The 18,963-nt window shown below is 35.7% G+C and overlaps 1 protein-coding gene across 1 annotated transcript in view; it reads left to right on the top strand.

Moving 5' to 3' along the window:
• Positions 1–18,963, top strand: part of CenG1A (Centaurin gamma 1A) — a 197,418-nt gene that overhangs the window by 85,403 nt on the left and 93,052 nt on the right. The window contains exon 5 of the mRNA XM_085809112.1: positions 17,979–18,120. Within this exon, the coding sequence (XP_085665238.1) occupies positions 17,979–18,120 (142 nt within the window). The remainder of the gene's footprint in view (positions 1–17,978; positions 18,121–18,963) is intronic.

The raw sequence follows: 18,963 nt of genomic DNA, 5'->3' as shown, positions 1-18,963 counted from the left end.
ACTGGCCTTGAGACTTTTTTCCTGGATTGCTATTGAACTGTCGACGTTCGCCGGCTGTTTTTGAATGCTCGGGTTTCCTTGCCCACTGATTCGCTTTGCTTCCGTAGCCGTGTGGTTGAGTTTGCTGTAGTTTTGGCGCACCAAATTGGTTTCGCTGTTGATATTGGCGTCTTCTTTCAATGTCCGCCGTTCTTCTACTTTCAGACTGGATTGCTAGCTCAAATAACTTTTCCAGTGTAGTCGGATTTCTTAATTCAGTAAAGTCTTGCACTTGGGGCAGTAACCTCAGCAAAATCACTTGAATTATCTCAGGATCCGGACGGTTTTCATACAAGAGTTTGAAGACGTGAATTTTTCTTAAAATAAAGCTTGAGAGGTTTTCGATTCTTTGTTGATATATACTAAAAAGTTCCGTTTCTAATTTCGCACGATCCCTTACGACAGGGAAGGCTTTTAGTAGGGCAGTCTTGAAATTCTCGTAAGTATAGGTGGGACTTCCTGCTTGACCCAAGAGACTTCTGCCTATACATTTGAACCAGTTAAGCGCTTGGCCCCTCAAAGCGCTGGTAGCTAAGGTAACTTTTTGAAACTCGTGCACGGGGTAGAGCATGAAGTGGTCATCCAATTTTTCCAAAAAACTGGTTACCGGTGAGTTTCCATTAAATGTTGCTTCTGGTTTCATCGAAGCGCGCATGGTCTGGACGATGTAACCAAATCCTTCCAGGGCGGTAGCTGGCATTTCTGGATTCTGAGCCGCTTCTGCAGGCAGCACAGGTTCTTCTTGAAACTCGGCCATGGTTATTCTTCTTCGTTGGGCGCCACTATCAGGTTCAATGTTCCGTCTTACCTTCTTCGGGAACATGCAAGGACCTGACTCGGAACAGAGAGCTTACTAAAGCTATGTTCAAAACTGTGGGAAGTAGACAGGATACACAAGAAGGGTATACAAAACCCTTTATTTTTCTCTATTTACAATAACTTCCGTACTTCGGAATACACAGACCCACTACTTGGGGTCTAAACGTAAAAATATAAAAAATAAAACTAAACTCTAATTTAACTTTAAAATGATAAACGTGGAAGATTGGCCTTATATTAACAGGAAGCCGTATGTAGTACAGAGAACTGTGAACACTACAATACGTTTAAAAATTATCAAGAGGATTGAGACCTCTGGCCTCGAAGGCAACCAGCAACTGAGTAAAACTTCTAAGGTAAGCGGCCTGCTTCGACTCACTGCTTCCTCTCTCTCGCTTGGCAAAAAGCCACAACTTAAATACTTGGCGTTCGCCAGACAAACTTTGCATAAAAACATTAACGCTTATAATTCTGGCCGGAAGTAGAAAATAAGAAGTGATAGTAAAGATTTAAAATAAAATAAACGTTAGTAAAACTTAAGATCCTTACAAGTCTACCCTTATTCCCACAAATAATGTGTAAAATCTGCATATTGTGCCTACCACATTTTAATTTTATGTTGTTTTATGAAATAATTCAAGTATTCTGGACATTGTCTATGTCAATGTTTGATTTGTTCTTTTATCACTGGAATGTCTATGACCTGTCTAGGCTTAATTTATTCTTTTATCACTGGGAAATCTCGTCTCCTTTTCTTTAAGAAGTCTCCAAAAATCTTTTCTTCAAGATTATCATTTTTCCATCTATCTTGGGATTTTTTCATAATTTCTTTCTGCAATAATATTTTTATATGATTCATTGATATATCGGAGAAAATATCTGTAGTGTTGTAATCATCTATGTTTCCTCTTCATTCTATCTTTAATTTATGTACGTTTTAATTTTTGTAAAATAGCATCACAAAAAGACTGTTCGAAAGACATACATACATTGGAATTTTGTTTTCAAAAGGCCACATGTTATTTGTTCCAATTCTGTGCAAGATTCCAACCTGGGTACCTTTAAGCTACAGTTAAAGTTGAGGAACCTTAAGAACTGATAAGCGAATAATCGCTTGAGTTCGTGACACAGAGACTTGCATGTTAGCCACAATTTATCTTTTGTACAAGTTTAAACTTAAGACACTTTAACACTAGCATTTAACATTTCTACTTTGAACACAAAATTTTCAGATATTTACACACCAAATTTTAAATTCACTTTACATCAAAAGTCATAGTTGCTTAAATACAGTTTACCATCTTTTCATCAAATCTTAACTGTAACAAATTTCACTATTCAAAGAAGTCTTTCCCACTAAAAGATATTCACAATTCAATTCTCGCAACTTGCGAGTTCTTATAGTACATTCTCGCCGAATTGCGAATACAAAAATCTTTTTGTTTAGAAGATAATTACGACTAATTTCTTACTATTTGCGAATTGAAACTTTTCTTCTTTCAAAAATATTTAGCAATTTACAACTACATGATATAACTTGAATTTTCAATGTAAAATAAGCAAACAAAGAAATTTTCACTTTTCTTTTTCTGTATTCCTCCATCGTGATGAAGCAGAACTGCTCAAATGTCGAATGTCATAATAATTCCAGCCTTTTTCTCCGACTTCGATAAACCGCCCCATTTCCGTCATTCCTTTTTCTTTTCTGATCCTTGTCGATGAACCTCGGGTTTTTGCGCGACGGCTGTGGGTTTTGAAATTGCAGTTTCCTCTTGATTTCTGGCAGGGATATTTGTTCCTCCGAGTCTTTAACCCTGCAACTGTAACGTGGGAGTAGAAATACTTATTGATTATTAAAGATTATTAAAATCAAAACTTATTGTAAAAAGTGCTACAAATTCATGTGTATGAGCCATATGTCCTCTATCTGCGCAGAGTGTCTTCAGCCTCAAGTGACAGATGGCGAAATCAAGTAAGCAGGTTTGGAAGGTTAAGTTTAAAAACGTTTTTTCTGTTCATTTATGTATGTTACAATACGATTTTAATTGCGTTATTCACACTTAGTTCACATTAAAGTTATGAAAAAATCTTTTGGAGCAATAGTGTTATGTTATTCTGTCCTCAAATACAAATTTGGTAAGATTTTACCATGGGGGTGTAGGGACACCCCACGTTACAGTGTACGAGGGAACTGTCTACGTTGCAGCTGCGGGATTAAACTTCCGTTTCGACCTTCTTGCTGGTCTGGCAGGCTGTATCGGTTGGTCTTTTATTCCTTCTCATTCTCCAATCTGAACCTCCTTGGTCCTCCCTAGTAGTTGTTGCCATGGGAAAACATAGCTTATGTTTCGTTGATTCTACACCTTGTTTAATCGTTTGTTTTTCTAGAACATGCTCAGCAGGCCTTTTCCTCTTCGCCGCTGGTACTGGTGTTTTACTTGAATCATCTGTTTTGACGTGTTATTTCATAGACCTTGTTTTCCTCCGTTTTGCTGAGCCTGGACCTTTTCCAGGTTGAATCTGCCTGGCCGGTGATTGTTCTGGCTTCTCAATCTGTTTCCTTTTCTGCTGTTGGGGGACTCCAGCTGGGCTTCTGACTTGGTGTAATTCTTTGTTCACATCCAGGATCCTGCAACAAATCCTGTAAAACTTGAAAATCAGTACGATTATAATATGGTTTGACTTCATCAATTTGCAACCACTTACTGGCCATTTTTAGCCTTTAAATAAAAAGTGGCTTCTTTTATTCTTTCAATTATATACAGTCCCTCAAATCTGGACTCAAATTTGGCAACCCTGTTTTCGGGTGCGGATGATAAGAAATGTTTTAATTTTAGTACTTTCTGCCCCACTGTATATTCCATTTCCCTTCTATTTCTATAGTAATATATTTTCTGTTTCTGCCTTGCTACATCGGAGTTTTTAATTACTTTATCGATAATTTTTTGTATGTCCTTTAACTTGAATTTTTCTTAAAATAAACTCCGTCAACTCATAAAAACTGGTGTGATATTTACTAAACAGTTTCGCTTCTAGCTTCGCACGGTCCTTCACAACTGGAAGTGCTTTTAACAATGCTGTCTTGAAGTTTTCCCAGTTGTACGTCTCCGAACTTGGATCCCCCAGCAAGAACTTGCCAATTCCTCTGTACCAGCTGAGAGCTTGACCTTTTATGTTTGTCGTAACTATCGTAATTTTTTGTAGCTGGTTTACGGGATACAATGTGAAATGCAGGTCCAGCTGCTCGAGGCAGGTCATTACTGAGCTTTTTCTGTTGGCGTCTGAGGGACCTGAAAGGTCGGAGGGATCAATAAAAAGTTTTCATTTCCTAACGGCATGGTCCGTTAAAATTTTTCGGTCGCCAATGTAAGGTTCCAACCTGGGTACCTTTAAGTTACAATTAAAGTTGAGGAACCTTAAGAACTGATAAGCGAATAGTCGCTTGAGTTGGTAAGACAGAGAACAAAACGTGAGAAGGGTTAAATACCCTTTATTATTCCAAATAAAGTTCACTGAATAGTCCTTCTTGGAGTTTTACAATAAAGCCTCCATTCGGGCTTGAACTCAGGAAGTTAAGAAATTAAACTTAACTAATCTAACTAAAAAGATATAGCCGAAGCTATCAAGATTCTAACAGAGTTGCCTCCTTAATGCGAATTAACGGTTAAGCTATCAAGGGCCTAAAGTATGGCCAAGCGTAAAAATAGCTTTAGAGAGAGTATACCCAAAAGGCTAGCACGTGCTGCATAGAATCTAGGGCTCTCTAACAAAGTCAGTACTGCAAAGTTATTACTGCTCAGTTTAATATAGTATTAAACGTACAATTTTGCCATCTTCTAAAAGACAACTTCATGTAATATTTCCTGACACTATTAAAGATTCTAACCTGTGTTTTTTTAAGTTACACTTAAAGTTGAAGAATCTTAAGAACTGATCGAACTGAAGCAAAATTCGCTTGAGTTCGTCAGACAGAGAACAAAACGTACGAAGGGTGAAATTACTCTTTATTATTCCAATAAAGTTTAGCAAAACTCCTTCTTGGAGTTTTACAACAGAGCACCACTCGGGCTTGAACTTAGGAAACTAAGAACAACTAATCTTAACTAAAAAGATATAACCGAAGATATCAAGAAATTCTAACAGAGTTGGACCCTTAACACTAAATAACGGCGAAGCTGTCAAGGGCCTAAAGTACGGCCGAGCGTAATAATAGCTTAAGAGAGAGTAGCCTAAAAAGGCGGACGTGCGCTAGTCAGAATCACTGGTTTCTCTTTAACAAAGTCAGTATAACTTCACATTTAAATACTTCTCCTCATTTGCATTTAAACGCGATTTTGAAAATACGTTCTGGCCGGAAGTTGTAAGCTGAAATTCAGGAAAATAGGAAAGTAACTTTTAACTAAAAATTAAACTGTTAGAAAAATTAATATAAACCTTACACTTGTTTTCTCGTTAATAAAATTGTTTAAAGAAGTTTGTTCTTTATAGTATATTAATAATACTTTAGACTTTATGCAATGCACTTCTGTAATGTCTGTAATATCCTTCGTTGTTGCTTCTTTTGCAGCATTATATGCAGCTTTATTTCCCAGTATTCCAGTGTGGCATTTTACCCAATTTACTCTCATATCAAATTAGTCTTAAGTTCCGTTGTTTTATTTCTCATCTCAGTCACCTTTTAGCCAAGTTTTTTCTTGAAGTTAATGCTTTCAGAATCAGTGTAAATTGAGAAAGAAGAATTTTCCTACCCACTTTCTGTTATCCAGATATCAGCTCATTTTAAAGCATCTTTGAAGGCTGATAATTATTCTCAAAGACTGTGCTTTGTCGTGTAATCTGAAACCTTTATTTCCACATTTCTGCTCATTATAATAAGTTACGAAACAAGTTCCTGTTTTCTGATCAGTCACCAAGCGATCGATAAATATTTCTAAGCCACATCCTTGTAAAATGTTTTTTCCCATTTTAGGCTTTCTATTTTTGCTGGATGAGAATGATATTTATTTTCATTTAAATTAATACTCACATGGCTTAAATTTCCATTAATTATATCTCTTTTAATATGATGTGCCAAATAAGTTTGAAATTTTAAATCTGCCTTTAAATCAAGGAGAATGACTCTCATTAAGATTTGTACATCTGTTGTTGATACTGTGTTATAGCATCCAGTTATTGACAATAATGCCACTCTTTGAATCTGTAAAAGTTTTACTATTGTCTTTTCCTTCCCATTCCACCAAACAGGAACGCTATGTAGAATGATTTTCTCTATTCCTCTTTTACACAACTCTTGAAGTATACTTTTATTTCTGTAATTGTCTTCGTTTATCAGTCAGTTTAATTAAAAATTTTAAATACCTTCTATTTGACATTTGTCAAATGTGGAATCCAGCTGAAACTTCTATCCATAGTTATTCCCAAATACTTTATAATATCTTTGCTAATGATTTTTCATGTCTTTCCGTGACACTGGGTGGATGCACTAGCATCAACTTTTTAAAGAAGTTTTCATAGATATTTTTATCATCGCTGATTTCCAACTTATTTGCTTGACTCCATTTAGAATCTACTTCCTCCTGAAGTAAGTAATGCAAAATCATAAGCATAAGTTTCAACTTTATTCCCTCATCGAATTTCAATCTTAAGGCTATATTTGCTATCAAATTCCGTAAAGTAGGACCCAGGACCTCTGGGGTGCACCTTTATTATAATTTCTTTCTGAATTTACTCCATCTCTATTGTATATATTTTACAATTTTCTAAATAACTAAAGATAATTTTACACAAATTTGTTCGACATTTAAGTCTGAGGAGATTTGCCTTTGTACTAGGCCACCTTAATGCATTAAAGGCATTTTCAATGTCTCGTAACAAAATGCTGTATGCAAACTATTATTATTGTTAATTAATTTTTTCTGTGATTCTTTTTACATTTTCAGTTTTTTGTACAATTTTTATGTTGTATTTTCGAGATGTAAATCTGTAGGGATTTTCGTTCAATAATTTATTATGTTTCAAATGATAACACAACCTCTCATTAACTAACTTGTCCAAAACTTTTCCAAAAGCGGACACTTAATATATAGGTCTATACAATAAAAGATTAGTTGGATTCTTTCCTGGTTTTGAAAATGGGATTAAACAAGCACTTTCAAAAACATTTTGGAAATAGCTCTCTTCTAAACACTTGAGCTGGTTTATAATCAATATTTCATTTACAAACAAAAGTTCTTGAAATAATTCCAAAGGCATTCCATCAAATCGTGGAGCTCTATTTCTCCTCATTCTCTCAAAGGGAATAAAAGTTTCCTGGGACTCAATAGGAATGTTTTTTTTTTTTTTTTTTTTTTTTTTTTTTTTTTTTTTTTTTTTTGGAGCTTTACTTGCCAATTTTCTAATTTTTTTATAAAATTCCTTTTCATTTTCTCTTTTATCCACCTTGAAATGAAAGTGTACAATAACTTTTATTGCTTCTCTGATAATATCGGACATTGTACCATTATTCTTTTTAATTTCTAAAATAATTGCAATACTGATCTGTTTATCATTTTCAATTTAAAAATAAGTGCCAAAAGACTGTGAACTCTATTATTGTTCCATACATTTTAGTCTTCTTTAGCTTGCTGCATATTTTTTAATATTAATTATTTTTAACAAATATTAGTTAAAAAAATCTGAATCTTTTCTGGTGGGGAATTTATATAAGAAACTTTCTCGGAAATACCAGGCTCACTATGTAATGATTACTAATTATCTACGTACCAACAAAAGCGCGTCCGTGATTAAAATAATACACCATATAATTTATGCTGTATTCTTCAGAATCCTGTTAGTCCAGATTTCGTTTCTAACCTTAGCGATACACGACCTGTTACTGCAGCCAAATATTTATGAAAACTTCCAAATTTATCAACAAGGACTTACTCCCCTAATGTTTATTAATTACTCCCCTAATGTTTGTTTCTTTTGTAATTTATTGTTGCAAGTGAAGATCTGCAGTAGTTTCGAATTAATATGATGCGATGGATTGAAAAAAAGTGAGTGAAAATTTAAGAGAACAGTTAAATATCGACACTAACTTTGTTTTTTCTTCCAGTTTGATAAATCGACAAATGTAAGTAACGCAGAACAATTGCGTAAGTTTATTCGTATATATTTTAAAAATTATTCATCCGAAGAGGAATTAATTTAGCATGATTTCTTTGAAAAAAAAAAAAAAAATTGAAAGGACTAGAGATGTAGGTGTATTCAACTCTTTTTAGAAGCTTCCTCGCTAATCTGAAATTGCCGTCTTTAAAATTAGTTTCAATAACGACGGATAGAGAAGGAGCAGTGATAGCCCTTATAAATGGATTTATCTATAACCCCTTTGTGCCAAAATGCTGACGAATTCCCAAGTCTTTTGAGCTATCGGTGCATAATTTACCAACAAGTGTTAGCCAGCAAAAGAAACAATGAACATATCGTTTAAAATTATTAATTCCATTCCAGCAAATTCCCCTTAAACAGCGTCTTTTCCAATTGCACTTTGATGGACAGGCGGAATTTTTATTACATATCGGTGAAGGGTGGCTAAGTGAATTTCTGCAGCGATTTCGTGATTTATTAACTGAGATATAAAAATTTTCTGGAAAAACAAGATCAAGAATGTGTAAATTTGAATAGCTCAGTGTTTTAGCATTTCTTAAAATTTTACATTGATATTAAGTGATTAAATTAAGAACTGCAAGGGAAAAACCAGACAACAGGTAGGGTATTTTCTGTGTCCTTACGCGTGCCCTCGTCGTGTAATTGCGAACACATCCGGCTAACAATTGAGAGGTCCAAAGCTCGAATTCTGGCGGAGGCAATGCACATGTCTAACTTTTACTACCTCCGAAAAATTCTAATGGCTACAGTGGCACCTGAATTGAAAGGTGCTGAACGATTATTCGTTTCCACCAGGATTTGCGATTGAGACTCTTTTGTTCCCCAGTTGCCCGTTAAGTGGAGGGAGAGTGTAAGGTTTCCCCCCCCCCTCTACTTATTGTATTTTCGTGGTACAAACAATCGTGTCCGGCTAGCAGTCGGGAGGCTGAGTTCGAATCCCGGCGGCGGCAGTACGTATTCCTGCTTCCGAAAAATGTTAATGTCAATATAATTAAAATGATAAGTAGTATCAATATATACAAAAAATGATTGTGCCGATTAGAAGATATTCAACAAATTGATTTGAATCATTTTTCAGGTATGTCCGATAAACAGCAAAAAATTAAACTTGTAATCATAACAGTAACAAATACGTTGCAGAAATAAAAAAAAAAGATTGAAAACTTTGAGGTCTTTCATAATTTTTAAAAAGTTAAAGTTACTGAGCAGTATCTGTCTTTTCCGTTTAAAAAGAATTCAAATCTCAAACATATTGCCCCCAAAATTTATACCTCTAATATTAAAAAATAAAAAAGTAATGTAAAAACATGTTATAAAATGAAATTATGACTATATAAGCTGAACGAACCTTACAAGATAGTGATTTTGAGGATGATTTTTGGAAATATGTCGATCGAGAAAGTATCCGAAATTATCCAAACCAAACCAAACTAAGCTAAGAAAATTCCGAAGGTTTTGAAACATCCAAAAATAAAAAGGAAGTGTTCTTTTGATGGTGGTACGGAGAAAGGGGAAAATGCATATGAGCAATTGGCAGACAGCTTTGAGAGAAATGTCAATACGGAAATGTCTACAGTAGAAGCCGATGCAACTTTCCACATCGCGCTTCCATAGCGTTATCCGCCGGCTGTTGAGGTAGTTGATGCCACTCCACTGTCCCTGCACGAATGAGGTTTATGTGTCCGCAGGCAAAGGTTCTTAGGCCGGAGGCGTAATGTAGAAACGTAACGTATAGATAGCATTTCAATTTTTGGAGAAAAATTTCGTAGTGAAATAGCGATATACACGTAAAGTTTTCATAGGGACTTAGCCATAAATAATAATAAGGATGGCAAGTTAAGTGTATCAAGAATAGATACAGATGAGGCTGTAATAAAATATGGACATTTATGATGGCAGTCGAGGCTTGAATGCGAGACGGCGTGGGGTTGCTGGTGAAGTCACGTGGTCAGGAGTCACTGAATGTACTTAGCTATTTGTTGAAAAAAGGGGACTACCAGAGCAAGAGAAAACCACAGGCTTTGTTCCAAAATAATATAAAATAGTGTAAAATTAACAGAACTGCCGAGATATGGCTGCACTGATGCGAGCAGTTTTACATACAGTAATACTAGATTTTACGTACAGAGTACAAATACGCGTTATTAAATAAAAATCAAAGTACGAGGAGTGGAAATACAAAAAGCAAATGGGCCGTGAATGGAAGCGAGGAAGACTCGATTCAGATAACATACTTTTAGAAAGGGATAACCAAAAAAAAGTTGGAGAAGGGAGAGAATTATGGATTATAAAATACAAACAAAAAATCAATCCAAATTTATATCTACGGCTCCTGACCGTCTTCTGTTATCCACATGATGGGGTCATAATTTAGCATGGAAGTAGAAGGATTTTTACGAGCAAGGTTTCTAAAGCAATTTTACCATGAAACTATTAATTGGTTTTATACTTAACTTTTCATGAATTCTCACATTTAGATCGAAACAGCGTGCACGTGAGATTTGTCTAAGAGTAGTATTTTGTCTGACTTGCAGTCGATTTAATTATTTTCTTCCTTCTTTCCGCATGTCTTCGTGGTGTATCGGTAGCACGCTTGGCGTGTATTCGAGAGGTCAAGTTTTGAGTCCCGGCGACGGCGTTGCTCTTTTTCCGATCTGCAGTATAAAAAATACCTAATATCTCTAGAGTGGCGCCCAAACTAAAAGGTGGTGGATGTTGATTCTTCACCACCAGGATTGGGCGTTTGGGTCGGCTAATCACCAGTCGCCCTTTAAAAGGGGGAGTATATAAGGTATTTTCTCCCTCCTTTCTTCATGCCTTCGTGGTGTAACAGTTGCACACTCGGCGCGTATTCGAAAGGTCCAGGTTCGATTCCCAGCGAGAGCATTGCTCAGTTTTTCTGTTTCCTACTTCAAAAATCGTGACGACGCTATAGTTTTAGAAACAAAACCTCAGACGGGATAGGCGTAAGTACTAATAGAACGCATCATGGTCTTATAGTTGAATAACTTATTACCTAATGATAGAGCAGAGTTCCGGCGAATCAAAGGTTGAAGAATAGCTTTACAATTCCCGAACTTGGAAATTACGGTGTAATGTGGGGCTTTTGTGTGAATCTTTGACTTAGAAAAACACCAAGGCAGGTTTACTGGATTGGACCGCAGGGTGATGGTAACAAGGCTAAGGGTGTTCTTATTCGTTGAGGGATAGTTTCGACTAGCAGATCGCCTCCCAAGAGCATTCCAGACGTTTTCAGTGGGGCTAAGATTTGGATAATGTGCTGGCTATTCGCGGAGTTGGATATTCTCGCTGTCTGAGACAATCCTGAACAGCGAGTGTTCGATGGCATTGTGAGTCTCATCTACGAAAGACAATTTATCACTCACAGCACCACGGGAAAGATGAACACGAGGCAGTAAAACTCATCAATGGATAGTTGGCCGGACGTAGTCCCAGTTGCAACCACATGTAGGGGCGTGCGGCCATTGATCATAATGCTGACCCATACCATGATATTGCATCTCGCATATCGGTTCCTTTCCTGGATATTTTCTGGCTAGTCGCACGCCAGATCAGTTGGCATCTACATTTCGATGACAGGCTGAATTTAGTCTCATCAATGAAAAGTACGCAAGCTGAGTCTTGTTCGGCCAATTGTGATGCTCGCGATACCATTGTAGACGGACGGTACGTTGTTATCTGTACAATAGGATACACACAGCAAGTCTGAGGGCGGATAGTCCTCCTTCTCTCAAACGTATAGCTACAGTTTTTTGGGACTGCTACGAATTTTGAATATATGTTGTAGAGACATTAGGATTTTTTTTTAAAACAGGCAAGATGAAAAATTAACAACGCCTTCGCCGGGATTCGAACCGCGGACCTCTGAAATACCGGCTTAGTGTGCTAACCACTATACCACGATGGCACGCTAGGAAAACGAGAGAAATACCTTATAATGTAAATAGTTTTAGTGAAATTCTATGTAAAATTGTAGTATTGTATAATGTAACATGAAAAGTCTCAAGAGACGAAACTGGGCGACCATTTGGCGACATTTTGGTCCGGTCCGTGTATAATCATAATTGATAAACACTAATTGATTCTTATATGTATAACTAACTACATATATGTAACTGTATTCGCCCCTTAGATGTGACTTTAACCGTATGTGCCTTCTAGTAATTTAAAGAAATGGAAGGTACGAGAAATTTCGTGGCTGCCATGTGAAAGCTATGTAAGACCGAATAGAGCATCTTAGTTTTTCAGTTTAGAGTCGACTTTGAAGTATTGAGATATTTCCATATGAGCTTCTTTCTATAGATGCGCTTTACTTTGCGTTGTGTTTAACGTTTCTAGTAGTTTGAAGTGTAACTATTTATTGTGCTGTGTGATACTGAGAAGAGCTCTACAAGTATTTTTGTCGGAGGTTCCAGAACAGTAAAGTTTTTCTTTGGATAAAATAAATTTTACTAAGCTATGATTGGTTCTTTATGCATTCAGTCTATTACGAACCCGTACACATGCAACAATTTTTGATGTCAGTAGTGGGGTTGAATGCCGGTGACAAGAGCGATGGATGAGCAATTAAGACAGCTAGTGGTAGCCTTTGCTGCATTCATAGAAGAGCGAAAGCGGGCCAAGAAAAGATTAGAGCAGGTCAAGAGGAAATGAAAAGAGAAATTAATGCTATAAAAGAAAAACAAATGCGAGTCTGTGGAAGGATGAATAGATACGGTTGAAGGTAACGTTGAACAAATTCACGAAAGAGTTTCTCTTGTCGAACAGCAAATCGAAGAAAGAGGAGTTTTTGCTGTGAAAAAATCGAAGAAAAAGTTTCTACTGTCAGACAGTATACTGATACATAAGTTACTGCTGCTGTCGCAAAGGAAGCTGGTAGTTTAAAGAAATCCGTAATGACAGCTGGTCATAATTCTCCAACGTACGCATATGTGCATTCATCTCATTCGTACGTACGTAGTCCCGACCTTCTCTAAAGCTATCCACATATGTTGAAAAGACCTCCTGGCAAGTGACTCAGTTGTCTGTAGTGGCAAATGATTGGGATTCCGAAGCTAAGGCTTGCCATCTCGCGGCTTTTCTGAGAGCAGATATCCTTCAAACTCTACCTGGAAACCAGAGGCTAGACTTCCTCTATCCAGTGTTTCCAGTTGTTTTAAATGCTTTCTACTGTCGTGAAACAATGCTGTTGGGGATGATGAATCCCTTGAAACATGTGTTATTTTTCGCCCCTTTTCTATGAGACGGCCACGCGTAAGATCATCTTCTAAGTGATGTCTGGAAGACATGCCGAAACTTTCAATATCGGAAATTAAATATTTTCCCTTAAACTTTCACTTGGCAACAACAGCTGCCCGCAAATCCTCCTTTAAATCTTATATCAACTCTGTCGCGGGACAAACAGGCGAGAAAATGAAAATTTTTCTCACGTATATATTGTTTGTATCGCGTATATAAGTTGGCCACCTCTGTTGTATACCACTGAATGTTTTCAAATTTCCCCGCCGTAGGTAAATGTGAGCCAGTTGCAGAAAAATCCTCCACGACGACAGCATTCTCGAGGCCGATAGAGCTCATGGGCATTATTGTAAGAATATTACTAAAAAGGTTTAACCCTTAACTTCCCAATTTTTTAAATTTCTATGAAAAAATTATATCAGCTACTTCTTAAGTAATAATAAAAGGGAAAAATATTTTTTTAAAAAAATTAAGCAGTTTTAAATTGAGTTTCAGTCATTTTTTTGTTTGTTGCAGAAGTGCAACATTGCGCAGTAGTGCTGTAAAATTACAAACCTTTTTTTAAAAACTTTTAAAACTTTTTTTTATATGAGGATTTTATTATTCATTGTTATAAATTGCTTTAGCCTTACATACAATGAAAATTTTTAAAGCAGTATTGACTTTGTTGTAAAAAGTTCCCTACTTTACACTTTTCGCACTCAGTGTGAGTGTAGCTCTTGCAGTTTGGAAACTTGCACCGTATTCTTTTCTGACCATATTGGCCAATGATTTATACCATCTCTGCGAATGTCCTTACATGGAACGGATTGGGCAGTCCCTTTGCATCTTTTAGTCTGAGACATTTGTTCTATCGAAGTATTACTAGGTCTTCCTCTTTTATCATTTCGATCGTACCCCATTTTGCATAAGCATTTTGCAACTTCAGATTTGAATTTTTGTAAATTCATTAGATTTTTTTTATTTTCAGATTTCTTCATTGTTTCTTTATTTCGATCAAATCCAAGCTCTTCTGACCAGTATGCTCTATAGTTTGGCAGGTGAACTAGAGATGCATAAATGCAAATACCCAAATATTGATTTATTTCATTCTCTGATATAGTCAGAAACTTACTTGAATTCTTTTGAATAGCATATCGTTTGCTGTCGTCATAAATGATACTTATGATCTCTTCCGTCCATAAATATTTAAAAAATTGGTATGTAGTGTCCAAATCCGTAATTTCTCTTGGGAGCGTGTCATCTCCATGGATTTTTATTACTTCTTCAATCAATGAAATGTTTTGATTTTTCCATAAAATATTCTTTGACAATGTTTTATTATTCTTAACAATTAAATTTAAAAAAGGTTCTCTGACTGAAATATACCAGCGGCCGAGCAGTAAAGCCGCTGAGCACTGGTAGTTCGTTTTCGTGGTTTTTCCCATGCGTAACTTGTATACAAGCCAGTTTCCCTTCGAAAATCCTCCACGAAGGCATCCCTCCCCGTAGGCAGATAGTTCTCGAGGCTTTGCCATAATCACACACACACACTGACTGAAATATTTCTATCAAATTTATTATCATCGTCATCGGATGTTTTTATATTCTGAATTGTATTTTGTGAAACAACACTATTTCACAGTCGCTATCCGAATCATCATTAGATGACACACAATCAGGTAAAACATGAACATCATCAGCAGAATATTCAAGACTATCCTCACTTAAATCACTCAATTCGCCCAAATTATTCATATATCTAGCAATTTCATCTTGGGTTAGTATACGCTTTTTGGCCATGTCAAAATGGTAATATGTTGCAGGTATGCAACATATGATTAAAATCAAATTTCTTTCAAACTTTTTCTATTAGAAAATCAAAGTTTCTTTTAAATGAACATAAAATGTTTAAACTTCTTACCTGGTAATTGTTTTCGTCAATAAACAAGAGGAAACATAAAATATAATGGATTCTTTTTATAGCAAAAACACAGTTCTTGAGGCATCAGAGATTTTTATAATTGTTGTGATTTCTGGAAAAAAATGTGCTGCTATCTAGTGACAAATTTAGCATGTATTTCGTTGCGGTAACCTTTTTTTCTTAGATAAGTGATTTGTAGGTAATTAAAAAAAATTGAGTATGTTAAATTAAAATAAATCATATGTTGCAGAAATGCAACAGTGGGAAGTTAAGGGTTAATTATTTTAATATCCGGTGATTTCGGATTTCAGGTGTTTCCGGAAATTTCGGTTTATTTCGGCCTTAGGTATTGTTAATTGTAAACGTTGTTAATTTCGTAAAAATGTTAGCTTCTTGATATTGGTAGGCAAGTGCGTTTATTGCTTTTATAAAAACAAATGTTTGAAAAAAATTGAATTCTGAAAAATTAGTAATTGCAAAGATCTGGGGCCGATATAAGGACATGTACCATTCTTGCTTGTTTATAAGGTATTTCTCCCGTTTCCTTAGCGTGCCTTCGTGGTGTAGTGGTTCTGCACGCTGGGCCGGTATTCCAGAGGTCCATGGTTCGATTCCCGACGAAGACAATTACTCATTTTTCATCTGTCCGGCTTTTCCAATTCCTCCTAATGTCTCTACGTGTTTACTGTTTGTGACATTCGAGAGAATGTAGGCTGTGAGTTTCACTTCTGTAACCTTAAAGGCCTGCTTAATTTTCATGAAAATCACCGTACAATTATTTATTTTTGTTGAAGAAATTTAACACTAATTAAGTTTAGAAATATGCGATTAAAATGGCACGTAAGATAATGCTGCTATAAAATCTTCACAATATTAGTAGCTACTTTTACTGGCTGTGGCATAAGTTTTCTCTATTCGTAACTTTTCTTCACTCTTTAACTTTGAGATGGGAAATATAGCTCGAGCGCGAAAATTTGAATGCAGTACTTCATATGTCATGCTCCTTGGAGTAAGCAGTAATTGGTTAAATGCTATTTTGGCGTGCAGTTTCATAATTTTTAAAAGTCTAGTATTTTATGAAAATAGTTTCAACACTTTTCCTTTAGCGTTTTTATTTGGAAATTATAGAGTAGTGCAGTAAACTTGGCGTTTCATACCATCCTTATCTGTTAGGTTCTCGAAGATATCTGAGAACGAATATACTAGAGTAGTTCTTTGTATGCCTAATGCCGACTTATTATGCAAGACCTTCTAAGAAGAAATTTAAAATGGAATGATTAAAAAAAAGTAGCTGGTTTTCGCAATTACTATTTTAGCCTATGTAAAACAAGTTAACCGTTAAATTTTTATGTTATTTCCTTGTTTTTTTATGAAATTCTTCATATGCTGTATTGCACTGACTTTCGTTGATAAAGGTTATTTTACTAATTGGAATTTTTACTCTAGTGAAACCATATAAGAAGTTACATTTTGTTCTGGGTTGAAGTTACATTTCCACTTAGAAACTAGACTATTTTCATGTAGTTTTGCATCGTATTTAAAATAGTGTTGTAGTTCGAAGTCTAGGAATAATATTTTAAGAAAGTACACCTGGTAGCCGCCTTTTCCGACGACCTCGTATTTCTGTTATTGACTCGCTATCGCACAAGGAGTAAAGTTGCTGAACACTGGTAGTTCGATCTAGGTTTGATACCAGGCGAACGGTTGGTTGCACGGGCGTTTTTCTTATGTGAAACGTGGATACGAGAAAATTTCCATTAGAAAGTCCTCCACGAAGGCAACCTTGCACTTAGGCAGATAACCCTCACGTCCTTTTCCCTAATCAAATAAACCAAACCAAACATATTGTCTTATTTAATTAATCTACTATTTCGACGAAATTCATCAACGCACTTTTCTTCGTATTAAGGCCGCAGGGTGTTTTTCGGAAATCCGTGATGAAGTGCTAGACTTTGAATACCTTGTAAGGCTATTCAGCTTTGTGACTGGGTCTTCAAAGAGATGGTGCTCGTAAAATCCATCGATTCGAAAGTCGTTTTGAGAGGATGAGAAATGGGATACGAGACTCTTGGATTCTATAGTTGGGAATTTCTTTAATAAAATAGCAATAAAGCTTAGAGGATAGCCATCGTTATAATTAATTGTAATCGTCGTTGTAATCCGGTAATTGAATTAGTTGTTACCCTCCCTCATTATGAAATTCTTGGTAAGTTGGTCAAACGTTTTTAAAATTTGAAGTTTCAGAAGTTTCTCTTTAAGTATAAACTTGCTTGTAAAGTTAAGGGAATTTGCATAATGCCGCCAGCGGCCGGGCGTTAAAGTAACTGAAAACTGGTAAATCGCCCCATCTTCGAATCCCGGCAGACGGTCTCGCTACATAGATGTTGTTGTGGTTTTTCCCATGTACATGTTATACAACGTCTCACGTTGTATAACGTGAATACGAGCCAGTTTACCTTAGAAAGTCCTCCACGAAGGTATCCTTTCCTTTAGGCACACAGCCTCGAGTTCTTTGCCTTAATAGTAAACCACTTAAGAAAGGATGCAAGGGTGGCAACGCAGATTTTGGAGCGCGAACTAACGGGAAAAAAAGAAAGAACTTTAAATGGTAAGAAAAGAGAAAACGCACTATGTCATTTATGAAGTTTTTATTATTATTATCGTTTATTTATTTTATTTTTTTAAATTTTTATTTATTTATTGTGTGTGTGTGCGAAATGAGAGTAATAAATTAGCATCACAGTGTGAAGCATTTCTGTGATTTACTTTTTTTCGCACTTTAATTGTTGTAATGTTGTTTCTCTTTCAGTTCAGTTGTTGGGTAGACGCCGTTATCTATGTTTTCAGCTTAGAAAACGAAGCTTCCTTTAATGCCATTTATAACTATTATACTAAGATGTCTCATTATCGAAGCCCGGGCGATGTGCCTCTCATCCTTGTTGGCACTCAAGGTAACTATGGATAGTTAATAATGAAATAAATGCCAAATATGTATTTGTGTATATTTTTCACTGAATGAAACGCAGAATTTTTCATGCGTTAGGCTTTCTGCGTATGCATGTAATTCTTATCGGTTACTCTTTTCAGCAGAGGACTTACTCATATGTGCCATTTATATGTCTTAGATTATCGATTTGGTAGTTAATTTCAGTGGTGTACTCGTATGTAGTAGTAATAGCATTCGCATTGTAGATGAATGAGGTATTTCTCTAAATAAAGAAGTAATCTTCACTGCTTTGCATTTTGTGATACACGATTAACTACTTGTATTTGTGTAGAGAGTGAAAGAATCCGTCGGCCTATCGTATAGCTTTATATACCGCGTCCTCGGATATTACGCGAGTTTTGCATAAAAATCATGCTGACGTCCTCAAAACAAGGCATACTATTGTCGCAGAAGTTTTCCTGTTTAATGAAATTAATTTTATTGATGACATAAAAAAATATATGTACTGTCTAACGAGCAGACTTTGAAATGCGTGAACATGTTAAGATAGTAATTTTAATCCCAAAATCGTGTATTGAATTGAAAACACGTAATTAATCGTGGTCAAAAGTTTAATTTTCCATAATATATATATATATATATATATATATATATATATATATATATATATATATATACTTTGATTTCGATTTGCATGCATATGCGTAAATACGGTGATACGTATTTGCGTTTTCTATATAATTCATGTTGTCTTTTACTTTTTTGTTTTGTGTCTCATTCTGTACTTTCATAATTTGCTAACTAAAATTCATAAAAGCGTTTCCGAAGTTTAATATTAAATACATCA

Source organism: Stegodyphus dumicola, chromosome X2, assembly GCF_044657685.1.
Source record: "Stegodyphus dumicola isolate Sdum_Otavi_A_Nest chromosome X2, ASM4465768v1".
Classification (NCBI taxonomy): Eukaryota; Metazoa; Arthropoda; class Arachnida; order Araneae; family Eresidae; genus Stegodyphus; species Stegodyphus dumicola.
Note: the sequence above shows the minus strand (reverse complement) of the source record. Positions and strands in the feature narration are given on the sequence as shown.